Here is a 21,994-nt window from a genome sequence, read left to right as displayed (position 1 = left end):
AAGTACAACACCTTTAAATGGCAAAACCAGCTCCCACAAAAATTCAAAATGACAGACTTCCTGTTGGGTTTAGCTCATGATACAAAGAAGCTTTTTTGTTGATCTAGGTCTAATGCACATGTGGACCAAATTTCATACATGTAGGTAAAACTTGTCAAGGTCTCTTTAGGGGAAGCTAGCAACAGTTAATTATATATTTAGGTCATAGTAGGTGATGGTGTTGTACTGGACTACAATATACTTTAAGGTGGCTTTATTAACATGCATGAACGGGAGCAGAATATTAGAAACTCATCCCAATACTATGCAGTCCAGTACAACACCAGCACTGACTGCCTTGTTTCAATTTTTTTTTAAATTTTATTCACAGTACACCTTTATCATAGTCTTCACAGAAACTTAAAGGTAGACTTTATGGCAGAGGTGTTTTGCATTCGAATGTAACTGTGTACAGTAATAAAGTGGCCACTGAGTGTAGAAAACCATTTTGCAAAAGACATAAAACTTGGGAGTAAATTTGTTAAAACAACACTAATTGACTGCAAAATGTAACATGTTGAACTAACTCATACATACAGCTGCTTCCGAAAAGAATTTAAAAAAGCTACAACAAGCTGCAACAGAGTAAATCCAGTTAGTATGCTTCTTCACACCAGGCATATGTTTCTTCCAACCGACTGTAAGAAAGTGCACCAGAGCTCTTAAAGGTGTTTGCATGGTCCAATTAACACCAGATGCTAGCCCTTAGCTAACTTACCGAACCTCATAATGCACAGACCTCCAAGGAGTGAGCATGGTCCAGTTAGCACCAGATGCTAGCCCCTTATCTCACTGTCTTCAGCCAAAAAATATGCATAAATTATTTCCACTTGCCTGGCCTGGCCACCTCTATATTCGCACTGTTATACACATCAGCCCACCTTAAACAGATGAAAACAAATCTCCTATATGTTTCTGGTATTGTTTTATTATTGTCTTACACTGACAGAACGTATAATTTAACAAATGATGAGATATGCTGACCTGAGGTTGTGTGCCATCAGCCGTATTAAAATATGCTATTACAATCAGCCACTGCAGTGGACAGCAATTTCAGCAACTATGCACAAAATGCAAATAGTACATTTGTGATTATGCTGCTCTGACTGGAGAGAGAAGACAGATGGCAATCAGCTATACATTATTATTATACATACATCTGAGTTACATTTGAGGGATGCAAATGAATCAGACACGAGGGGATATGTATGCAGACAACTGCTCACAAACGTCATCCTTTATGATTATATTCATCCCAGCACACCACATTATTGCGAGGCCATTCTGAATTCGACGTGCAAACCGGCAAAAAATGATAACCACAGGCTATATAACTGTCATTTGTCGATCAATATGTCAGAGTTTTGAGCGTTTTTGTGTGTTTTGTGTGACTCTCTGAACAGATCCACGCTCTGGGGCACTGCAGCTTCTTCCTCTGCTGCCCAATCGCAAGAGCTCAGGGGTCGCTTCTCCCAACAGCAATGTCAACGACAAAAATGGAGAAAACAGGGCTAGCAGTGCTTATTACTGACCACCCGGAGCTACGGCGTCTGATTAAACGGACACAACTTGCCAGACATAAACAACAAACATCAAGTTTAGAGTAACATTAGTGGAGCACTCAAGCCTTCGGGGCAGTTTCATTTGGATTTGTGTTTCAGTTGCTGTGTTTTGCCTTCATGTAGCTGCTGTAAATAGTCATGTATAGCTTGCTGGCACACAGGACATGGATATCTGATTATGTGTTGCCTAACCACAGCAAGATGTCCAAACTGCAAAAAATGCCTCAGTTTGAGTAGGATTAGACATGCTGGGTGGAAAAGTATTGCGATGCCTCACTTTTTCCAGTGTGATCACCACCTAAGGCTCTTGCAGGTATATTGACAGCTTTAAACATCTTAGTGATGTCTGTGCTTGAGCGATAGATCTTTTACCATGGATCCAAATAGATACCCATCATTTAAAGCATAAGAGATGATAATACTATCAATTAATCCTCCAATCATTTCGATGATTGGTCATTTGATCGTTTATGCTATAAAATGTCAACAAAAATGTGAAAAAAGCTCATCACAATTTCCCAGAGCCCAAAGCGACGTCTTCAAATCGCTTCTTTTGTCCAACCAACAGTCCAAAACCAAACACTCTTCATTTACTACGTTGACTGACAAAGAAAAACAGCAAATGCTTAAGTTAAAGAGGCTGGAAGCAGCAAACATGTGACACTTTTGATTGGAAAATGACTGCAATGCTTAATGAATTATCAAAATAGCTGGCGATTAATTTTCTTTCAATCAACTAATCAACTAATAGTTGCTGGTCTGTCCTCATTCCAATACACTTTTCCATTTTGTATACATACACGTGTACGATTCACATAATAATGAAGGTTGAAGCCCCATCAGTGTGTATATGAAGCTCACGAACATACAGGGCGCTTGTGTGGGAAATTTATGTTTCAATTTGAATGGCCAAGATAACTTATATCGAACAGTTGTTCACAAAAATGTACAACATTGTGAAAATATTTTGCATTACAGCAGACAGAAAACATGAACACTGGCAACTGCAGTCGATAATGGCAAGGAGATGAAGAGGGAGGGAAATTCCCCAGACTCCCTTTTAAAACCTCTCAATTTTGTGAGTTGTTCAATTAGGAGAAATTTAAACGCTTGTGAAATGCTGTCTATCAAAATGTTTAATTATTTGAGCCTTCCTGAAAATTTGGCAGATGTTATACATGTAGTCATTTCTTTCTTTGAGACAAAAACACTGTGTCTGACACGGACATTTCATGGAGGAGAAGGAGCGTATAACGCTGATCTGCCTGTTTGCCACCTTTAACAGAGACTCCAGTCTGCAGTGTAGTTGCATTTTAAGTGTTTTTTAACGTAAGTCAATCAATTTGTATACAATATAATTTCATAATAATGACTGCGAATGATAAATATAATGAGAACGCAAACTTATCCCCGACACCTCGATGGCTGAGAAGGATCAGTTCTGATGATCTGAGTTCACAAAACTCGGTACTCTGCACCGGCTTAACGAGAGCAAGGCAGAGGAAGGCAAACAGGGGATAAGTACACAGGAGGGCTGTTGGACTGGCAACAGATGGTGCAATGTGGCCAACCTATCTACTCACAGAAAACATTGACAATCTGCCTGGGAACACACAGGGCTGGCAGCCACTAACTTTGGATGTTGTCAATGGGTAAGAGTGAAATGCATGATTAATGGCAACTCGCCACTTTCCAAAACACCAGAGAGTGCCTCCCAGTAGACGTCCTTCTGAACCGTACTGTAAGTGGTGTACTACATTTTTACTGAATCTCACTACTAGTGATAACTAGGTGCCTAATAATATTACTGGCGGACCACAACCTAATTTCTAGTATCACAACAAAAATACCACCCAGAACCGAGGCCTGGATCAGGATGCTTGACCAAGCACAAATACTTTCTAATCCATTACCCACGCTGTGTATGCCAGTTGCAAGGCACAAATATGGAAGTGAGGATAAATGATTCCTTCCATGTGATGCATTTTGGAGGGGAAACGCTTTCATGGTTGGAGAAAGCATGGTTAGACTCTCAAATTATCCAAATTAGGCTATTGTTGTTTACAGCATAGTCTTCGGGGCTGAAGAATACTCAGTGACAAGGAAGCAGAGAATGAGGATTATTTCTCAACAGGGAAGAGACGCATCACAAGCTGAGGTCAAAGCTAGATCATTTTCTGGCAACCTTTATGGCCTCAATTGAATAATGTTAATAATAGCAATGCTATTCACACTTCACTTCTCCACACATGTATTTTGCCGGTGATGCAAACATACAAGACATGGATGGTAATGTCTGTCTGTTGGATGGGCTACATCTCAAAAACTATATAGGAGGCTGAGACAAACACCCCTGTCTTCATCACTGGAGCTGAGGTGGAGCAGGTAACCAGTGTTAGTTTTCCTGGCAATCAACATCACAAACAAGCTGTCGTGGTCACCACCGCGGTAAAAGCCTGTTCACCCTGCCTCCATCTGGCAAACGCTACAGAGGTATCTAGTTTGTCAAACTTTTTTTTTTTTTAACTAACTACCTGCAAAACTGAAGGCTTTACCATCAGCTGCAGCTGCACTTTATGATCGGCATTAAGCTGCAACTTTAAGCATGCTGACATATTGAACTCAGGTGAGCAAGGGAAAGTTATACCTGCTAAATATAATTTTGTGAGCATTTGGCTCAAAGCACAATCTCCTAGCATGGCTGTAGACTTGGCTGCAGCCATACAAACATCTACAGTATGTCTATCAAATACTCCATGCTGGGTTAGGCTCCATCTAAAAGTTGCATTACTTCTGTTCAGCATCGCAAGCACTAGTAGCTCGACAACAAAATTGGTGGCACTTCTGAAGCTATTGCTGTTTATTACAAGCGCCTTTTCGTCCACGACTGCACATCAAGGAATGAAACTAAAGCATTAAATCAACTCATTCTATAAAAAAATTCAAATAAACCTCCAGCGTGTTTAATCTCTCATCAAAATAATGACTACAGTGCACTAAAAACACAATCCAGATACCAGATTTATCCAGCATTGTGGTTAGTTTGTTGGCCGCCTTTAACAGGGAAGATTTAATTGATGATTGTCTGGCTGAGTGACTATACTTCTAATTCACTTAGCACAGTCAAACAGAGGGGGGCCCATCTTGCTCTCCAGTTTTGTGCTAATGAACACCCTTGCATCCGCCGCCCCTCCGCCCACACCTCCCTTCAACACATCACTGTTTATGTCGTTCTGTCCCTTCTTAATAGTTTGAGGGAGCTGTTCTAATTCCATCAACAGCCACTCACTCTGATGATTAGTGCCAGTCCACTGGTGGCCTGGAGGTCGCACAGTTGTTTGTTGACGCTGCTCTGAAGTAGCGCTCAGCTGCAGCGTCTGAATAAACAGACCGAAGATGTGAAAAGCTGGCTCAGTGGTTGGCCGTGTGTGATTGTACACATTGACAGCAGGTGACTGTCGATTATTAAAATTACATACTTGGATGTGAGGAACGTGACATGCTGCAACACTAAGAGAAACACAATGAGTCTTGTTTCCCAAGCAAAAAATACAAGACCTTCTAATAATAAACAGACATGGCCTCATTTCTTTGTGAAATGGCTGATGTTATCATTCGTGTCAAATATGCACTGCGCAGGAAATAGAATTTCAACAAGGGTGAAAATACTCCAGATTTGTGCCCAGTGATGGTCTCTCAGCCGATACAGAACGCGGCCTTGGATCAAATTTGCTTCCCTCCAGTGTCTCTCTTTTGGCTTTCTTAATTTTAGCCGTCGAGAAAAGCATGGCTGGGAATTCTTATGTTCAGTCTCTTTCAACTAAATCAAGCTGTGTGTTCAATGTAAACCACTTCAATTACAAACCCAACTTCCTGTAGCTCAAGTGTGCTACAAGACTTGAAATAACCATGCAGATGAATTTAAAGTCTCTCTGTGAAATTGTTCAAAACAAGTTCTGTGGATTATCTTGAGTAACCAGGTCACGATTTCTGGAAAGAGAAAGATTGCGGTTGACTTTTTCAAATGTGTTTGAAAAAGCAGAGTGCCATCTAGTTAGAGAGAAGTCAGACATCCCTATGGTATGGTAATATCTCCAAAACTCAGCAAATCACACCAAAACCATCTAGATGGATAAATAACACCACCGGTGAGAGGGAAAATACGTGTTTTCCATTTTGTGTTGAACTATCCCTTTAATGTACATCATAGTTGTATTGAAGTGAGCCTGAGGGAAACAAATGTGTTAGTATATAATAAGGGAAATAAGATAATAAAGGGAGGAAGGAAGAAAACATACGTAGTTCTTTGTCACGACCTCTACTTTTGCAACATGTAAGGAAAATTCACAGTTTAGAAATAAATGTTTTTCCAGTGAAGCTTGGTAAATTTATAAGATAAACAAATATTCGGAGGTGTATTATCTGGTTTTGCCAGGCTGCCGGCTGTAGATTTGTCAGCCATATCTAAATAATTTACATATTTTAAGCTTCCCTACCATCTTAAACAGCTGAAGTGTTTTGCACCACATGGAATGAATAATGCCCCTTCAAATTTCAGTCAGACTGAGGCTCATAAAATGCACGACGAACCACCAAAATTGAGCTTGTACAGCACAAATGCACCCATGGGAGCGGCGCCCCCTCTAGTTAGCTACATTTTCTAAGCCACTGGTCGAGATACAATACTACAGCCCATTAGGAAATTTGAGGATGTGTGTGGACTCCGAGGAAACAGACCGTTTTTTGAGCCAGGCTCACTGTCAGAGCCTCCCCACAGCACTTTCATCTACCGCTTGCTCCCACCCGCAGCATTGCATGACAACTTTGGCTGCAGCAATACTGGCAGGATCCTGTAGCCCCTGAAGGAGTCATGCGATTATGCATCCCTGTAGCCATGATATTCGGAATTACACAAAGAAGGCTCGAGGCTGCCATGGTCGTACTGTCTTTTATGTAAGAGAAAAAACAACCTATTGACACTGTTTGCACAAGAGGAGACAACACAGAACTAAATTTTAACTGGCAAGAAGCTTCATTTGTGGGTAAACTTTTGAAAAAGATAAGTGGATGTAGCTTCTTCTATGAGGTAGTGAACATTAAAAATATATGGAGTTATAAAAAACGATGCAAAGGGGAAAATTTAATTTGAAGCAACTATATTGCAAAGCCTACACAGTTGTTATATGGCCATCCAGCTTTAAGCTTTGAGTTTCACAGTAGTGAAAATAGCATTTAAAGGTGCAATATGTAAGAAAATGCGTTTAAAACATTCAAAAAGTAAATAAAATTATCGCCAGAATGTGATGAAATAACAGTTTTGACATTATAACATAATTGTCTCTACTGAAGTTAGCATGCTAACAGCTAGCCCCCACCCCACTCCGAGCTCCTATTCTGGACTGCTAGCTGCACGACTAACTGAGCTAACAAGCTAACAGCATCTACAGTTAGCAGCAGTTAGCGGTTACCCCGGTGGTATGTTGCCCCCTTGCTGTATGAATTTGAGAGGACGCCAATTCTTACAAATGGCACCTTTAACATACTTATTGCAGTACAAATTGCACTCTGACATGCTCATACTCATCCCGAAAATGTTATTGTCCCCATACATGGAGCAAAATGCTTAAAAATTGATGAAGAGATCTGAACAAGGCTTCAAGAGTGATCCGATATTCTCCAACACATCCTTCATCACTCACATGACAGCATTTTAAACACTGAAGCCACTCTGGAGCCACAATGAAAACATGTTCCATATTTATTTCCTCATATTTAAATTTAGGTCCTGTCTGTTTAGTACACGATATTTCCAAGAATATAATGCATCTGTTATTTCGCCCTCCACATGTGTTGCTGATACATAAGTAGCATACCTCTTTTCCAACAATAGAGAAAAACGATTTATCAGTAATAATTGCAGCGCCTACACTTACAATAAATGTGACAATTAACTCAGAAAATGAATTCAGGATGCCCGTTTGAGCTGCAAAATACAAATGAGCTTTATTGTATTTAAGGCGAACCAGAAAATCCCCACAAAATCACTCTGACACAGTCATTGTGTTCATAAAGTCGGCGTCTATTCAGTCAAGGGAATCAGTGGAGCAGCTATAAAATTTGTCTCCTGACGCTGTAACGACAGTTTTGGGTCTCTGGTTTCTTTATGAGGAAGAATTATTAAGGATGTTCAAATACAACTGTACTGTTCAAGATGTGCGATGTAAATGTGATGTATAGCACAGGGTGGAATCTGATACTGTTTTAGTCGGTTAGCACGAGATCATAATAATCATAATCAACTAGAATATCACACACCACATTGTCTAATTTTTATATGTCAAAGCTAATCCTGTGTTCTGGAACAGAACATACACGAACACAAAGACACACATGGACACACAATTTCTGTATAGGGGAAAATCTGTGTCCTCTCAAATAACCAGCACCTCCTCAAGCATTAGTATTTCCAGGACAGTTCACCACTATTGATTCGGGAAAAAAGGCGAGGAAACAGCACCAGTAAAAGAAGACAATAGAAATACAATTGTCTAATGTGGAAAAGGCAATAAGACAAAGTGAGGATGCGGTGCACAAAAACACACAATGATCTCAGATAATGTCTCCACTCAGCCTCTATTAGGTTCAGGGCTCTTGTCTCAGTTTTTTTTCCTTTTTCTTCCTCTTCCATGACTTCTTGTTAGAGCCAAACACAGATCCGGAGTGGGTGACACATCTGCACCAGCCTCAACAGGGGCTTCATTACAGAAACGTTTTACAGTAAGTCTGAAATCCTATCTTATCTCAGTTTAAGATGACATATAGGAACATGTTTCCTTCTTTCTGCATTGAATAAAAAAAATCCCTTCTCATCTTGGGATAGCAATTTAGCTATTATGGAAGAGTCCTAACTGGAGAATTTAGGAATCCTAAATTAGGATGGAGACTATCAGCTACATCAACTACATTTGTTCAAGGGCCAGAATTGGTTCTAAGCAGACACAGAGTAAGCCAGACTTTCAAGTTCAGAATTAGCTTAATCAGGCATAATTAGTCACAATTATTATTCTGTTATATTTCACGTTCTTACACAAATTCATGATATTTTTATTAGACTACATCATTTATGATACGTAACTAGATAATATGCTCATATATCCACTAAGGACGCAGTCAGTGATCAATACAAAACCCTCAGTTCAACTACCAATGAGTTGAACTGTGAATGAGTCCTTATCTCAAGGAAAAAACTCTTTGGGATCCCAGGATGCAACACACAAAAAAAAGAGTTTGAGACTAAATACAGTAGTTGGCCAACAAAGAACCCCCAAGTGACGCCTCTTGCTCTGAGAGACAAGCATTGTAATTTTCCGACTACATGCACTGCCCCGCTGGAATGGCCAGCTTGGGAACAGAGCAGTTTTGATGGAGTACATGGGATGAAGTTGGAGAATAATCTTTAAATAACTGACTTTTTGGTTCATTTTCAGGGGTCTGCAAGGTAAGCGACATAACGTACTGGGTCTCTTCCACTGGTACATATTCTGCAGGCTGGACGAGAAGCCTTAGTCCACTTGATGTGGACTGAGACCAGCCAGTTGATGGTCTCTGGTATAGACCATATCCTATATTCAATAAAACTGCCAAAAATACCACTGCTGTTAGATTTGTTCACCTACTGACAATGAAGATGGGGAAAAAACCAAGACTGATATAATGATTGAAAGGTTTCTTAAACTGTATGGTGATGCTTTAAATGGACATGTATTAACTACGGGTATACATGTTTATCGACTGCAGAGGCGATTAATTTTGAGTTTGATCAATGTGTTGTGTCCAGCCCTGGAGAGGCCCCCAAGGGAGCATGGGGCTCTGCCAGAGATGACAAATGCTCTGTTTTTTTGCTAAGTATGACTTCCAGACTGAGGTTGCAGATCTGTCTTTAAAATCCTGGGCTTGCATCTCACGCAACCCCACAGAGGTCACCCAGGCTATCTGTTTTCTGCTTCCGCAATATACTGTAGAGGTTTCCCACAAGGAGAGAAGGTACTACAACTTAAGGACAGAGAGACAGAGCAGGATGCTGAAGGTAACTGTGCCTTTTGATGACAGTTTGCTCTTTCTGGTTAAAGAGCCAGTTTTGTTGGCAATAAAGACTTTTGGGGGACCAAAACATGGTCAAACATTATTTGGTAGCAATGTGGCCTGGATCCACCCGTGATTCATTCGTCTTCAATACCATGTAGGTCCTATAATCCTAAAGCTGTGTATACTGACGTGACAGCATCTGCCGCCTCTTGCCATTTCAAATCCTTATCCTTGGCCAACATTTGGGAAGAAATCTTCCTAATAAGATGCAATTTCCTCTCATCCACCAACATGATTAATGTCTCTGGCTCATCGAAGCTAAAATTGAACGCCCACCTTTTCTTGTCCATTACTGCAAGCTAGCTAGCCAGTGAGAAGTGAGCTGAGACAGCCATTGATATTGCATTTTCATCATGGACACAGGCAGACTCATGTGCACTCTAGACATAGACAGAATCAAGTTAACTGTTCTAGTAGGGATTGAGATAGGAAACAGCAATGAGATGTGGAATTGCTTGTGTGACAGAAACCTAGGATTGTTCCTCTCTTTTAAACTTAAATTCCCAGAACATTATTGGTACCCATCTACCAAGCATCAGTGATATCGATGAAGTGAGGTGTCTGTCACAGTCACAGTCTGTTCACCCTGCTGCCGTCTGACAAAATATACAGAAGTACCCGCTGCCGTACCACCAGACTACAGAGCAGCTTCTTTCCACAGGCTGTGGGACTTCTTAACACTCCACCACAAAAAATGTTTTTTTCTTGTGTAGCATAAAAGGACAACAACCTGCATTTTAATGTGTTGTAGAATGACTCATAAATGAACCTTGAACCTTAATCTAGGACAAGCCGTTAGGGAAGTTTTTTCTATAATGAGGCCCATGGCACTGTAAACACCATAAATCTGATACGGAATGTCCCTTCCAATTAGTATTACATGTCATATTTAATGATTCAGAACAAAAATGTCTACAACGGGAAAATATACAGAAATGCTTGGGCGGATAAATCTTTTGGAAATTTCAAATCAAATCGCAATATACTATTTGCCAGGAATTCCCTATTTCCTGCTTGTGTGCAACATCTCTGCGAGAGTGAGAAAACAGAGAGCAGGGGAGACAGTGTGGGTGTTTGTGTGTGCATGCATGTATATCTGTGTGTGCGTCCGAGCGTGTGTGCATCTTGTTCATGGCAAGAAATCAGCTCAGTTTAGCACATAATGGAAATGTGAATAGCCCAGAGCGCCTCTCTCCCACACAGGGAGAGAACTGGCTGGGAGCATGCTGCATCTTTCCAAATCCAAACAGTGAAAGCTAGGTTAAAATCCTGCCCCCTTTTCTCTCCCTCCCCCGAGCGATTCACATCTCCGCACATACATTACTCAAACAGGTCATCCAGACAGGTCTCACTAGCAGTCTGAAAGCATATTCACACACATGTGCGCACACATGCTATACACACGGCTAAGCATACGCGCGCGCACTTGTGGGTTCAGTGGATAGGTGACGCTGCTCTCATTATGACAGATGACATCTTATATATGGACCCCTTAGCACAACAGCCCCAAAAGGTTATGCTTAATTTAACATAAACTCTACCTTTTTCAGATTCAACATTAACACATTTTCATATTCTCATACACCCCGCAAAGGGTCAACAACCTCAATACATACTGCATTACATTTTTTCCTTCCTGTGTCATGCAACACTGAGATTCCTTTGACCAGGCCTGTACCTCGAGACATGATAAAAACTCAGACTTACGTGCAACTTCTAAAGAAGCGTTCCGGCTTACGGCCTCTCCCAGATAGTTTCGGGCCACGCACACGTAGCTGCCGTCGTCGGGCTTGCTCCGTCGCCCGTGGACGATGCGTAGGAAGAAGAGGGACCCGCTGGGCAGCAACATGCGGTGGGAACGGGGGTTGTCACGGTCCGTCTCAACGCGCTCCCCATCTTTGTACCATTCCACCGTGGGGGTTGGACGGCCCTCTGCCTTGCAGTTGAGAGTGGCTGGTTCCCCTTTGGACACAATGAGGTCAGAAGGGTGCTCCACAATGCGGGGAGGGGAGTCTTCCTGGCGAAGACGAGACCCTGGAGGGAAACGAGAGATTCAGAGAGACCCATTAAAGGAATTGCCATAATATTTACAGACATAAATAATGCATTTTAATTTTGCTGCGGCCTCAACAGCAGTATGTTTGGGATGAGTGCATGGAACTATTTAGTTAGCAAAAAAGCAGCTCCCACTCTGAGTGCTGAGCATCAACAAAATAAAAGCTCAAATGAAAGCAGTTTGTTTATTATCACATGACTGTTGATTAGAAGAAGATGACGGCCAGAAATGTCGAGTCACAGCTCTGAGGAAAAGAAACTAGTTCCCATCTCTCATTAACATTCTGTGTTCCCTACTTTCAAAATGTATATTAGAGATGCACGGACGTTTTGTAAATGTGATCGGCAGAAAAAATCCAAAGTATAATTTCATTACAGTGCTCAAAAGGGAAGTGTGAGGTTCTCACTGGCTGTGTTACTACACTCGGGCTCGCATATTTACTTTCACAGACTGGAGCTGAGGAGTCATTACATCTCATTAGCTTTTTCATTAACACGTTCCATCAAACACTGACATCATCAAACATGTTGTCTCGCTGTGCGCAGAGCAGCGACTGCTATTTGGGATTTTTCACTTTGTACTGTGATGGTGCAGACATGCAAAGTTTAAATGCAGAACATTTAGATTTTAAAAAGAGGATTTGATAGCAAATGTCAAGACAATTCTGAATCCTGACTATCGAGATAATGTCATAATTTGTGTAACCTCAACTCAGTTAACAAACCTCCCTCGGCCCATTCTTTCCCATTAATTTGGCCGTGTGAACACCTTTGACGCTGTGACTTAAATTCCACCTCTGAATGACCCAAATGTAGCGCCACTGTGTTTGTTTCCTGACATGACACCACCACAACTCTCATCTGCTTCATGGTGTATGGGCACATTATAATATCTGTGTTAAAAGGTCTCTCTTTTCTGTAGTGCGCATGCAAACAACCCTTGAGTTTAATTCTGGAGTCACTAAGGAGCAGACTTTTTGGACAAAAAAATAAATAAGATATAAATAAATGAAAATGATGTTACACGCTCTCATGTCTTTATCCCTCTGACGGTGACAAATCACACAAATTGCAAAGGCAACCATGAAGATTGGCTGGAAATAAAGCCCCACATGTGAGTAAAACGGATGTGACAGTCTATAATGTTAAGAGGTTTGTTGACAAAAAGGCTTCCATTAGCTGGCGCCAACGCACCAAACCCTGGCGATATATTATGGTTTTAACCCGACACATGTGTCTCTTGGTTAAGCAACATTACTGTGGATACACAGTGAGGCACAAATACTGACTTCTTCTAATTGGTCGTCCCATTACCCAGTCACCATTGTGGCTAATGCAGACTTTGAGACTTGAGCTGACAGACAACAGAATTGAAATGAGATGATTTAAGTTGTGGGTGGCTCAGTGGCTCAGTGGTTGGTACTGTCATCTAAAAGCAGGAAGGTCCTGCAGGGTCCTGTCACTCAGTTAGCTCTCGATTGGCAACCGGTCCAGGGGGTTTGCTTGCTTTCTGCTCGATGCAGGCTCCAGCACCCCGTGACCCTGAGTATGAATAAATGGGGATGGGAAATGAATAGATGGATATTTTGATTTTTTTCATGCGAGTCCTTGGGTTAAATATTGGCATTTAAACAGCTGAACAGTCCTCGATTGATACCTGCTCAGGTTGTAAATGAAATGATAATTTGGCTGGAGTCTTGGCGAAGATGCATTGAGAATAGCCTAGACAGAGGTCCTTTTTTCTCTGCCAGTTGGTCTGTTTGTGAGGATCTATCCATGGTGCTGAAGCTGAAACTCAAGGCCGCCCAGAGAAAAGCTGAACAGAAACATGCCAGGGCTTGTAAGCAGGGACCACTCTAATAAAAGTCACTTTGAGGTGACATCTGTCTACTAGCGGAGTTCAGGGGAACTCAATTTAGGCTTATAACCAAGGATTCATTTGATTGTCGAGCAAAGAGAACCCGTCTTTCAGGTTCTTTTCGTCATTTGAGAATTAAGTTTGAGATGTCACAACCACAAAGTCAGTCAGAGCCCTGCAGAGTTGAAATCGGCGCTATTGATTAAAGACTTAGGATGGATACAAACAGTCAAAATGGGCACACTGTCCGTGTAATATAAATCGTATTGTGCACGGGCTGCAAACTCCGAGTATTATCCTCTGATAGATCGCAGATTACCTACAGTATTGCCACTGGCGTATTCAGTCAGACACCATCTATCGGGATTATTTGTGCCTCCTTCGCACATATGTTTGAATTTTAACTACTAAAGAGAAAAAAGGGCTGAAATGTGAACCCATTTATTACATTCATCTGTAGAATCAATTCAAGGCAAGGCAACAGCCCTGCGATCGATCCTATTTTTGTGAAGCCTGTAATGTTTATGTCAAGACTGTGACAGAGATGTGTCGATTAAAACCCCCAATGGATGTAAAAGGGGGTCGGGACATTCGAAACTCCTTTCAGCAGCAGCTCAACACAAACTACAGCCTCCAAAGTGACCTTATAGAGGACTCTTTGCACACCACTGCACTGTTTTTTGCTTTTGATTCCAGTTGTGCTGCACCACATAAACCGGTCACATATTTACTCCAACCCCCTGAATCTACAACCACTCCACGTGCAGCTCACACTTCCAGTTTATTTACTACACTGACACAGATTTATGTTCTATAGGCTCCAGGGGACAACGTAATACAAAACTCTCCATGATAAGGACGCTTCCTGTCAAGAATCCCGGAAATGTTTCTTAACTGCAGCTGCATTTGAACATCTGTACAGTAGGCTTGTGCATTGTATGAGAAACCTGTGGACTCATTGTATGAGTAAGCATCTTCTCTATGGCACATTAGACACTTTAGCTATAGGACACACAGTCAGCTCCATCATCCGCCTGAGCAACCTTTCACACAAGGCCACACCGATTATGACCCCAGATAAGTCCCATTACAGCAAACTGGGAGCCCAGGCTGATAAATTAAAGGCTTTAAAAGGTCTTTATAAGCACAAGACAACCAAAATATGAGATCTAGGGAGTTTTAATTAATAAAGATATTAATTTCCTTAGAATATAATAAAGTCTAATGTTGAGTGTGGATTTTTTTCCTATTCATTTCACAGCACTTCCTTCTAAAAAAGAAAAAATACTGGCAATTTTAAAGCTGCCAAAGATCGTATTCAAGTAACAAATGTGTTCAATTATGGCAGCCCTTATGAATAAATGAGCAACTTTCGTCTGGCCAAGCCATTAAATAGTTGGCCTGGAACAATGTCTTGTATCAAGACTAAATTAAGCAGTGAAATGGCGCATGGGGCCGGCGCATTTACGATTTCAAGCACGAATTTAACGAAAAACAACAAATCCACTCTGAATCATGAAGGATAAAACACTCGGTTTCTTTCTTGACGCGCTTGAACTGACAAGACTGTGGGTCGGACACGCTTCAGGTCACAGTCCAGTGTGGTTTTTTTTTTCAACAGTTCATTTCAACCAAACACATTCAGTAACAGATGCATTCACAAACTTACCGTGGGTTTGGGTGTACAGAAGTCCACAGAGAAAGAAATACTGTAGAGGACCCATTCTGGCATATTGGCCCCGTGAGCTATCGGCGCATGAATTCCTCCTCAAGCGAAAAAAAAAAAAAAAAAGGAAAAGAAAAGGAAAAAAAACCCACTCAATGAATGAATCAATCTTCTCTTCACTTTATGACAATTGACTGTTTCGCGGGAGTGAACCAAAACAGTTATTTCAGCCGCTGAAAGGACCCGTTCTCATCCGCATGCCCATTCTCCTTCCTCTCTCCAGGAGCGCACCAGTAAAGCAGTGGTCTGTCTGTCGACTCGCCGACACGTTAGGGGAGATTTCTGCAGTCACCAATTGCAAACATCACCGACGCCCAAAGACGCTCCGACGCTCTCCCCCCTGCATTCTTCTCCTGACACTTTACCGGGTCCCGACGCGGGGGAACGCATCCATCCTGACGCGGGACAAGTTGAGAGATGAAAGGTGGAGATGGGGAATCAGTCAGAGGTGAGTAGCTGCACGGTGCAGCAGCACAGCACAGCCCCTCCTCTCCTCTCTGCTCTGCTCTGCTCTCCTCTCCACCACCACTCCGCTGCTGCCCTGGGAGAGAAACTAACCGGCGGAGAGAACATACACAATAGATGTGAGCGCTAAAAGTCAGGAGCACTTTACATTCAGGACAATCGGAGGCTGATAATGATGCTCATTAGTGTCTCCCTGCCTCTTCTTCTGGGAGGCAATTTAACACGAGCAGCTGATACATGCACGAGACACAGTCTTTGCAAGCATAATCAATACGTATTTAAATGAAAATGATGCTGCTTTGGCCATATGTTGGGGTGGTTTTGTTGTCTTTCTTTCATTTTTTTTTTTCTTTCTCGTGGACAGATTTCCTTCCTTCCTTCGATTTTTAATTGTATTTAATTGCTCTGCTGTCCATATCAGCTCACAAATAACCAAATGAAACCATTAAAGGTGCACTGTGAGGTTTGGGGAAGACATTTTAATCAGAAGAGAAGTGTCTTCTTTTTTTTAACGTCCTAACAAACTAAATAAAACTCTTTTTGTTTTCATGACTGAATAAACTGAATAAGCAAACTGACCTTAAAGGACAACACGATTCATTTTACTTTGTTTATATGTGGCGGACCCTGCCACCTTTCTAGCTTCAAACGGTGTTCTGCAGACCTTATTTTCCTCTGAGAACAGTTTGTTTATTCACTTACGGAAACAAAATAAAACATTTGAATTTATACATTCACCCAATTGTAAATATTAAATTATTTTAAAAAATATATTTTAAAAAGGAGTTTGTATTTCTTCCCCCAAAACTAGATAGATCCCAACCTTTTTATTAATGCAGCATCAGAAAACCAGAAGGACAGCCTGCCAGGTTCACATTTACACATTCAGTAAATATGAACAACACAACTGAAAGAAAAGAAACATTCCCAAGCTAACGCTCTGTTCTGCATTGCAACATAACCGTAACTCGAGATGCAGTTAGTGAGATTTATCACTGGAGCCATTTTGTTTGTCCAACAAACGAACAAGCCTCCTCAGTCTTGCAGATCTGATCTAGCAGAATTGGATGCGTTATGCATCTATTGTTATGTCTGTGCTTTTTTTCTCCAAACCCCTGCTATTCTATAGATTTGTCTGCACCATCCTGTCAAAAAACATGATGTGTTGAGTCAAAGAATTTAAACAAAGCCCTCTGGTTTTTACCAGGCGGCGTTTTATTTTCAGGTTCACGGTTGAAAAAGCTATTACAAAAGGAGTACAGCTGTTAAAAAAAATGGCACTTCAATCCTGCCCTCTGCCCGAGGTGCTTATCCTGCCTTGTCATCAATACTGCTCAATACTGTCGATAGCATTATAAATGCGGTGCCTCGCCATGAGACGAGAATGAGACGGGGCTGCATCAGGTGCTATTGATCTGGGGGGTGAAATTAAACCATTTTTGGCACAGTGTTCACAGCAGTAGATCGAATAATAATTGTGGACGATGGCTAAATCGAGTCTGTATGAAGGGGGTGTGAAGTGAACACAATCATTTAAATTGGATAGATCTCATCCATCAGAGTGATGTTTTCAATGGAATTTTCCTGTCCGATTGTTCTTATTGCAGCTCCGCTCAGTTCGTGGTGTTGTGAAGACCCCTTGCCTCTCACTGGTGTTTTGTTTACACTTGGCTGGAATATATACTGTGTGTATTTTGGGGGGAAAAGGAAGAAGAGTATTGTATTTCCGTTTCTACGCTACCACAGTGCCGTGGAGGATTTTAGTAAGTCCTCACCAATTGTTTTTCAGTTTTTATGCAGAGAGTGACCTTACCTCGCTGCATGTCCTGTCTTTCAGAAGAGCAAGGAGATAATAAATAGGCTTTTCAAGAAATTAATGACCTCACAAAATCCATCAAGGTGAACTTTAATGATGTTACGAAGGAAACTTCAAGAACATACTAATGCTAATTGAGCCGAATGACTTTATACACATTACCGCTGCTATTCATCACGAGCAGGAAGACAAATGTTAGTATCAATCTCATATCTCTTCCAACAAAGAGAACGGAGAGGAGGTAATGGACACAGTGGACAACACCAATGGGGCTAAAACCAAAATAGTAAGGTCAGTGTTTGGGATTAAAACATTCAGTCTAGACACTGACAAATGTGATTAATGAGCTTCAACCACTGACATTGTCGCAGTTAAACACACAGCGTGTAATTACTGCCGCTAGGGGTCTCTTTATCAATAGATTAATTAATAGACAGAAGTGGTGTGGGATTATGGGAGTTGTTCTCATTGTTAAACGACCACCATTGCTAAAGAAAGAAGAAGGAAAGAAAATTCATCTACGTGACTCAGGAGGAAATGTTCACCTACGAGGTACTGTTTTAAAAGTTTTAGTCACGTTTGCAGACTTCCTCCCTCTCTTCCTAATGTATAGGGTATAGAGTACCAAACTACAGATCATATTATGAGAAAGTACTTGAAAGTATAACGTACTTCAGAGTGTATCTTTGGAGTAATGTACTTGAGAGCGTAATGTACTTGAGAGCGTAACATACTTGACAGCGTAACATACTTAAGAGCATAATTTACTTGACAGCACAACGTACTTAACAGCATAACATACTTGCAAGTGATTCTTTGGAGTAACGTTCTAACGTACCAACTAGCTTTAGCCAAAACCTAGCCACTGGCTGCATCCGAAATAGACCCTTTTCACGGCAGACATTCTGACTCGTCAAAGCAGGAAAAGCACAGGTGAAATACAGAACATTAATGATGTCTGTACTCTGTTCCAGGCCTCTGTTTTTGTGCATGTTTTCTCACTGACATGGCTAACTGGGACACTTACAGGATTGGATTTGAGCTATCGGTGATGTTATCGGTCACACATGTGCTTTTCCTAATTCGACAAGTCATGATGTCGGCTGTGAAATGGGTCCATTCCATGCCATCATAGAGTTTAGTATGCTAAAACAGTATGTGAGGTGTTTTAGCATGGCCGAAACCTTAAAATGAAACAAATCACATGTAAATTGCATCCTATTTATGTGGAAGTACTGCTGTAGATGACAACATAACAGACAATGCTGGTGTTCCTTCTTCCTCTTTGGATCAGGCAGACTACATGCTGCAACTGCCTGCAACTGCTTGTAATTAATGCTCCTCTTGACAGGTATTTATATATATTTTTTTATCTAGTCCAGTATGGGACTGATATTCCATTTCTTCATTTAAATTCAGGTATCCAGGTTAAGTAAAACTGCTTTTTCTACAGCTTCCTCTTTTGAAATAATGCAGGCTGTATTTGGTGACTTCATTTTTACAACTAATGACATTTTTGCTATTACAGAGAGAGCACAGCACAGAAAAAATGTATCGTTGGGTACCAGTACCGTATTCGAGGTACAGCACTGGTATCAGTGTTAGTTCAAATGTGAATGGTACATACCCGTACTAAAGTATCATCTTATGTTTCCCTAGAAGTTTTAGCGACAGACGACTAAATAAAATGCACCATTACCTGAATAAGATTACGTACACATCTCTACAAAATATATAGCAAATGTCTTTTTGTTTTAATGCAGTTTGAGTCTTAACTCTGCAAGGTAAAACAATCAGATATTGGTAGTTATCGCTGGTATCAACACACAAATACATCATCTGTAAATAACACAAATGAGAGATTTTTGAATAAGGCATTAACATGTCACAGGATTTGGTTACATCTGTCGGGCCCAGTGCATTTTTAGCTTAGTGACAACCTAGAGCTGATTACATTATAGCATCTCGTTGTGTTATACAAGGCTTATAATTCAGTTTATATGATGTATTTAACAATCAACCATTCTGTTTAAAAATGATGCTCTGCTGTAGTGCTGTTTTCAAGCTGAGAGGAGAGCTCCAGTGAATCACCACATTAATGTATAATTGTATATCACTCATTCTACTTTAATGTTATCCTGCTGAGAAAGCACTCTGAATGGTTTACACAGAGATAAAAATATTACTTGCTATAACAAGTAACTAAAACCTATGTTCAAGCATTACTTGCTCGCTTACTGCACTCACAGAACCCAGTTTGATGTATCAAATCCAGCTGTTATTTTTGTAAATTATAATACTTGAGATCAATTGATGCTAAGATTTATGACTGAGCTGGTCTTTCTTACACCTCAGTAGTGGCTAGAAGACAAGAACTGCCACAACCTTTGAAAATACTGTTCGTATAGCGCATCTGGGAAAAGTGCCTTCATATGTAAGGTTGGGAGGCTGAAAATAGCATTAAAATGGAGAAATCCAGGAGAAAATGGCATGTGGCATGAGTAATTGCATAATGGCATTTCATGTCTAGCATAAGGTCAGAAAAGAGAATGTACGTGTATTGAGTGAGGTGATTTGACGTTTATCTTTGAAGTTGAATAAGATAAGAGAGGCAGAGAAAGCCTCCATCTCTCATCGCACACTGAGACAGACATGTTTCTAGGCAACATAAGACGTTCCACTGCCTTTTCTCTCGCAAACCGAAATCAAAAGGGCTACTGGCTCTCATTAATCTACCTCTCTCTCCCTCTCTCTGTCTCTCTGTTGATCACACTTAGGAGACAGTGTCAAGGTCACAAGTTTTGTCCGCACCATTACCTACTCATAACCGTGTTTGTCCAAGCCAGGAGTGTTGGAGGTAACAGATGGCGTGTGTGACAGTGTGTTCAACACCAGGCATGCTCAGCCTTAGCGAGAGTGGACAGAGTAGACATGTGTCCTGACCACAAAGCAGAGACCTGCACACAAGTGACAAACGTCTGTCTAACAGCTTTAAGGTGTTCACCGCAGTGGATGCCTGAAACAGCGTCTTGAAATGTACACCAATGAGTTTGAGTATTTTCACATTGTGCTCAACTAAAGACATTTTGAAAGCTGAGGCTTTGTCTGGGTTTATTTCCGAGGAGACGAGTAACTTTTTGCTGTAGAATCTGTAGAACCGGTTGTAAAAATAAATATTTGATGCACACTGTGTTGACACTGTAATAGAAACATGACTTTTTCAAGGTTCAAGGTGATTTTACACAATTAAACATTATAGAAACACAGGGTTTCATGTCAAAATGAAAGTTTGTAAAGCTAGAGCATATATACAGTTATTTATACATATATAAATAAACATGAAGTGCATTTTTGGAAATGTGCATCTTTGTGAATGTAAACAGCAGCATTACAGTGGTGCTAATAATATGGTTGGCATTCTCACATTAAAAGTTAGACATTTGGGAAACACTGTCCACCCACTCTAAATGCGTTTGTGTTTATATTATTGATGCTTGGTGCTCAGAGTCCACCTTTCCTCATCCTGCTGTAGGGACTTGTTTTATAACATAAAAAAAAGCATCTGGAAAGAAAAACATCACAATGGCTCCATACAGCTTGTCCGGCATAATCCAAGTCTCTGGAAGCACCAAGATCCATTATTGACATAAAAAGATGTTATTTATCCTTGTTAAGCCAAAATCTTCACTGTAGTTGCTAAGCTCAAAACGTCAGCGCGCACCCGATCTGGTTGCATGAGCTTGACCGGATGTCAAGGGCATAAATGACTTTATCCTTTTACTACTTTAAATATGAGCTGCATTAACATGGCTCCCATCCTGGATCTCTCTTCTCTCTCGGTCTGGCTGGTCAGGTTGGATGGTCGAAAGCATACATGCTAGTTCATTTTCCACGTTATGGGATACAATATAAAACATTCAATAAAACCACTGATTTATAATTCAAGTACCCCAGCCTTTTCCTTTTCCATCAATAAAAAGTGCATTTTTTTAATATATATTTATATTATTGCTCGACTGTACTTTTATCGTGTACCAATATCTTATTTCAACAAAGAAAGACATAAAATGCTGGAAAGAGGAAGAACTCGATATTGTTCCACTGTGACTCCATATAAACTGCATTTAGCAGGCTACTGGTTTCCGCTCATCAATTTAGATTGCACATCACTGAGTCACTCTGGATCTCAAGTTGCTTCATGCGATAAATAAAGTTGAACTGTAAATTGTTCCATATGAGATCAATTATGTTGTAATGTATTACACAATCCATCAGATGCAGTCACTTGTGCCTCTGGTGGCTGTGGTTGGTTTCCGCCTTGCGCTTCT

The 21,994-nt window shown here is 40.9% G+C and overlaps 1 protein-coding gene across 3 annotated transcripts in view; it reads right to left on the bottom strand.

Moving 5' to 3' along the window:
• LOC311268913 (roundabout homolog 2-like) overlaps positions 1 to 15,861 on the bottom strand; it is an 88,695-nt gene extending 72,834 nt beyond the window's left edge. For all 3 annotated transcript variants that reach the window (XM_084372869.1, XM_084372870.1, XM_084372871.1), the window contains exons 1-2: positions 15,329 to 15,861; positions 11,454 to 11,780 (exon numbers count right to left, since the gene is read on the bottom strand). In XM_084372869.1, the coding sequence (XP_084228995.1) occupies positions 11,454 to 11,780; positions 15,329 to 15,383 (382 nt within the window). In that variant the 5' untranslated portion in view covers positions 15,384 to 15,861. The remainder of the gene's footprint in view (positions 1 to 11,453; positions 11,781 to 15,328) is intronic.
• Positions 15,862 to 21,994: the final 6,133 nt, after the last annotated feature.

Source organism: Pagrus pagrus (genome assembly GCF_965226575.1).
Source record: "Pagrus pagrus genome assembly, chromosome: 14".
Classification (NCBI taxonomy): domain Eukaryota; kingdom Metazoa; phylum Chordata; class Actinopteri; order Spariformes; family Sparidae; genus Pagrus; species Pagrus pagrus.
Note: the sequence above shows the minus strand (reverse complement) of the source record. Positions and strands in the feature narration are given on the sequence as shown.